General features: G+C 37.1%; 1 protein-coding gene across 1 annotated transcript in view; it reads left to right on the top strand.

The window, feature by feature from the left end:
- LOC109849032 (probable methyltransferase PMT7) overlaps positions 1–3,819 on the top strand; it is a 28,581-nt gene that overhangs the window by 4,160 nt on the left and 20,602 nt on the right. Inside the window, exon 2 of the mRNA XM_020418798.1 lies at positions 275–689. Coding sequence (XP_020274387.1) covers positions 346–689 — 344 coding nt within the window. The 5' untranslated portion in view covers positions 275–345. The remainder of the gene's footprint in view (positions 1–274; positions 690–3,819) is intronic.

Below are 3,819 nucleotides of genomic sequence, written 5' to 3'. Positions count from 1 at the left end.
AACAGTATACATGCATGCCTAGATGGTTGAATGCTCATTTTTGGCAGTGAGCATAATTGTAACATCCCTGCAGCTTTTTAGTAATTAAAATATCGAGAAGTGCTTTTCCAATACAAATGACTTAACTGTTTGTTCTATTCTGTTGGTCTGTTGGGCCCCATGTGGGTGGGGAAGCATTTTTCTCATAAAATTCTAAATTGGAACTTGTCCAACTATTTAATAATGTTGGTTTCAGTGTAGTCCTTTGATGTTATACAATTTTTGTTTGCTGCAGGTAAATCAGGATTCAGAAATAGAGTCGCTCTTACGTTTAGGTCGAAGTCAATTACCATACCGGAAAGTGGGATGAACGTGTGCCCTCTAGAATTCAACGAATACATCCCTTGCCATGATCTATCATATATAAGAAACTTGCTTAAAAGTTCCAAAATTTCCAGAAATGAAGAACTTGAAAGCCATTGCCCGCCTGTGGAGAAGCGCTTGTTTTGCTTGGTGCCCCCACCCGTTGACTATAAGATACCAGTTAAATGGCCAACTAGCAGGGATTATGTTTGGCGAAGTAATGTGAATCATTCCCATCTTGCTGAAGTCAAAGGAGGTCAAAACTGGGTGCATGAAAAGGGTAAACTATGGTGGTTCCCTGGAGGCGGTACTCATTTTAAGCATGGAGCTTCTGAGTACATAGAAAGGTAACTCCATTAAACATGTGATCTTTTTTAAAGAGTTGTCCGCAACAATTATTTAGCTTGTCCGAAAACACTCTAAATCATAAGCCATTAGTTCAGGAGACCTAATGTGATCATGCCTAAAGTCTTCTGGACATGAAGTTTTGATTTCAACCTAAATACTTCATTGTTGCTAGATCTCTCGTGACCATGAGAATCTCTCTTTACTTTCTTACTCTATCTGGAGATGTGTACGATCCTCATGCTCTTCGGTTTATGACATCATTGCTAGATCTCTCGTAACCATGAGAATATCTCTCTTCTGTCTTTTCTTTCTTACTCTATCTGGAGATGCCATGATCCTCATGCTTATCTGTTTGCAACATCTTGCTTTCGCCTTTTCAATATTGTTCTTCATTTTGGAAGGTGTCTTAGTAAAGTAAACTGCTTATCACTTTATTTTTCACCAACCATAGCACATACTTTGTTCCTTAGCCCTTTTACTTAAATTATCACTTTTGTACTCTTATAAGCTTCTGACATTAATTTTTCTGATGAGTTAAGGATGACAAGTATAATAACTAAGGGACATGCCAATATTTGGAATCAGGATACTTCCGGATGAGTTAGGGATGACTAGCATTATATGCCAATCTTTTGACTCAGGATGGTTTTCTCATAACGTTTCCGATTTATTGACAAATTTGCTTGTCGGGTCACTTGCATATTCACATTCGTCGACTGTCATAGTCGTAAGTTGAGGCAATTGTATTTTCTTTTTTCTTTTCCATGGTGTGGCTTTAACTTATTTTCTTCATCCTCTTCTTCTTGTCCCTGGCAGATGGGGGTTCTGGAAATTCCTTTAGTAGTCATAGCTACAGTCATAGTCCTTAGTAGTCAATCCACTATATATATGATCTACCCAGCAATCTGAGTTGAGGGATGTGACCCCCCTGGTTTCACACAAGACTGCACTTCAATGTGAACCTAAGAATGTCAAACTTACCATGCACCCACACAGTGCAACAACACGTTTCACCATCACAACAATATCTTTCTAATGGAATTAAACAATAAACAAGTGTGGGTACAAAACAGATAGGGTAAAGATGACAGTACAAAGAACATGATATATAGAAAGAGATATCCAAATAATCAAAATCATGTTCTAACTGAATAAAATGAAGAAAATCTGATAAACTGAAACAAATGTGTAATATCTCAATACATGAAGTCAAAAGAAATAGTATTAAGACACTCAACCTTTACAAAATGTAATATGACTCTAAATGTCTAAGATAAACAATAACTAATGTGGAGCGCTAATGACTACTAATAATATAAGATGGTGAGCTAAACCGTCTCTCCATTAACCTGCGACTCTCTGGACGTCTGACTCGCTGCCTGAAAAGAGAGAAAACAACGAGCGTCAAAGCGATAGCGAGATCATCTCCACCGTCCCCAGAGGGAGGGAGTTAGGAGTATATAAAAATACAGTTAGTACATACAGATATATATAAATCATCTATCCTAAACTAAGTTAAAATTGATATTTAGAAATCCACAACACGAGAATGGGTACGTCGAGCGAAATAATCCAAATAAGAAAATCCTCATGTTTATACCTCGCATCTCAAATTGTGAATCGCTAAATACCAACTCCAATTCCTAAGAATAAAACAATAAATAAAAAACAGAACAATACCAAACCTCATCCAATGTCAAACATGTAAAACATATCACACTATCCTTGGATAGGTGGCATAGTCACCAATATAACAATCCGGTAAAAGAAACTCGCATCGAATATGTCATGTATGACAACCTCAATATTATACCCTATTCCCGGGTAACTAACATGGGAGCATGAATGCAATATGTACTATCATCTAACAGAAATAACGATGCTTTTGTAAGGTGCTCACAATATCCTGTGGCATCACCACCTTACTCAATCGCCCTGCGAAAATATGCATATTACCCTATTCCGGAAAATAATGATGCACAACGGAGTATAGTCTGCTTCGGTCTTATTGTAGCATACCAACTAACCACCCCGAGTGTAGTCCCCAGCGGTCTCATTGCGGAGTGTCAACTAACCCACTTAAGCATCCACAATCATAAAATTCAATTTATGTGTCACTATCTATTATGACAAATGCAAAGCTTAGGTTACGTACTTTAAAACGCTCGTGCGTACTCAAATCAAATCCGTGTACTTCTCGTATACATCACACGTATCTTAGTGTGACTCGTACTTTGTACGTGTGATCGAAACATATGAGTAAAACACAAAGTTCACAAAAATACCCAGATCAGTCGACCGATCGCATGCCATCGATTGACTGATGCCTTGCACAAAGCGTGCACAAAAGCTTTGATCAGTCGATTGATCATCCTTGATCGGTCGATTGATCAGAGTCGAATCCAAATTCCTGTAATAATTAAACAATCTATGAAATTCGTCAAAAATCAAAATTTCTCAACAAAACTTATGTATTAAAACTTGTTTAAGGAAAATTAGGGTTTATTCTATTACATGAAATCACAAATACAAATATAGGAATAAATCTAAAACCCTAATATGTTGATATGTGTAAGATCATCATGAAACATCTAACTTAAATCAAATTTATGTTAAATCTTGTTTAAAACTTTAACTCACATCTGAAAATCCGTTTTATATCCTTTTAAAATCAAAAAGATTAGATCTTTATATCATACAGCTCAAAAAGAGTAATCTTTATGCATAATCTAGGCTTACAAGATCCAATAAAACTAGATAAAAAAAATTTAAAAACAGGGGATAGGTTTGGAGGAGATGAAACCCGCCTCAAAACGTGCTGGACTCCCCAAATATGCAAGACACAATCCTCCTTCGTCAAACGCTGAGAATCTCACCATCTTCTAGGGTTAGCTTCACAAAGCTCTCAAAATTCACCAAAATAAGATCTAGGGTTTTGAGGGGAGAGAGTGACTGTTTATTCACGTGAAAGATGGAGGAAAAACAGATAAATATCATATATATACACTTATATACGCAAACGGGCCGAACCAAAACGAAACATACCCGAAACCAAAACCTACACAGAATCTGGCACCCGTCAGTCGGCTGATGTCTTGCCATCAGTTGACTGATGAGCTCCTATCAGTC

Source organism: Asparagus officinalis, chromosome 7 (assembly GCF_001876935.1).
Source record: "Asparagus officinalis chromosome 7, Aspof.V1, whole genome shotgun sequence".
Taxonomy (NCBI): Eukaryota; Viridiplantae; Streptophyta; class Magnoliopsida; order Asparagales; family Asparagaceae; genus Asparagus; species Asparagus officinalis.
This window is presented reverse-complemented; position numbering and strand designations above follow the sequence as displayed.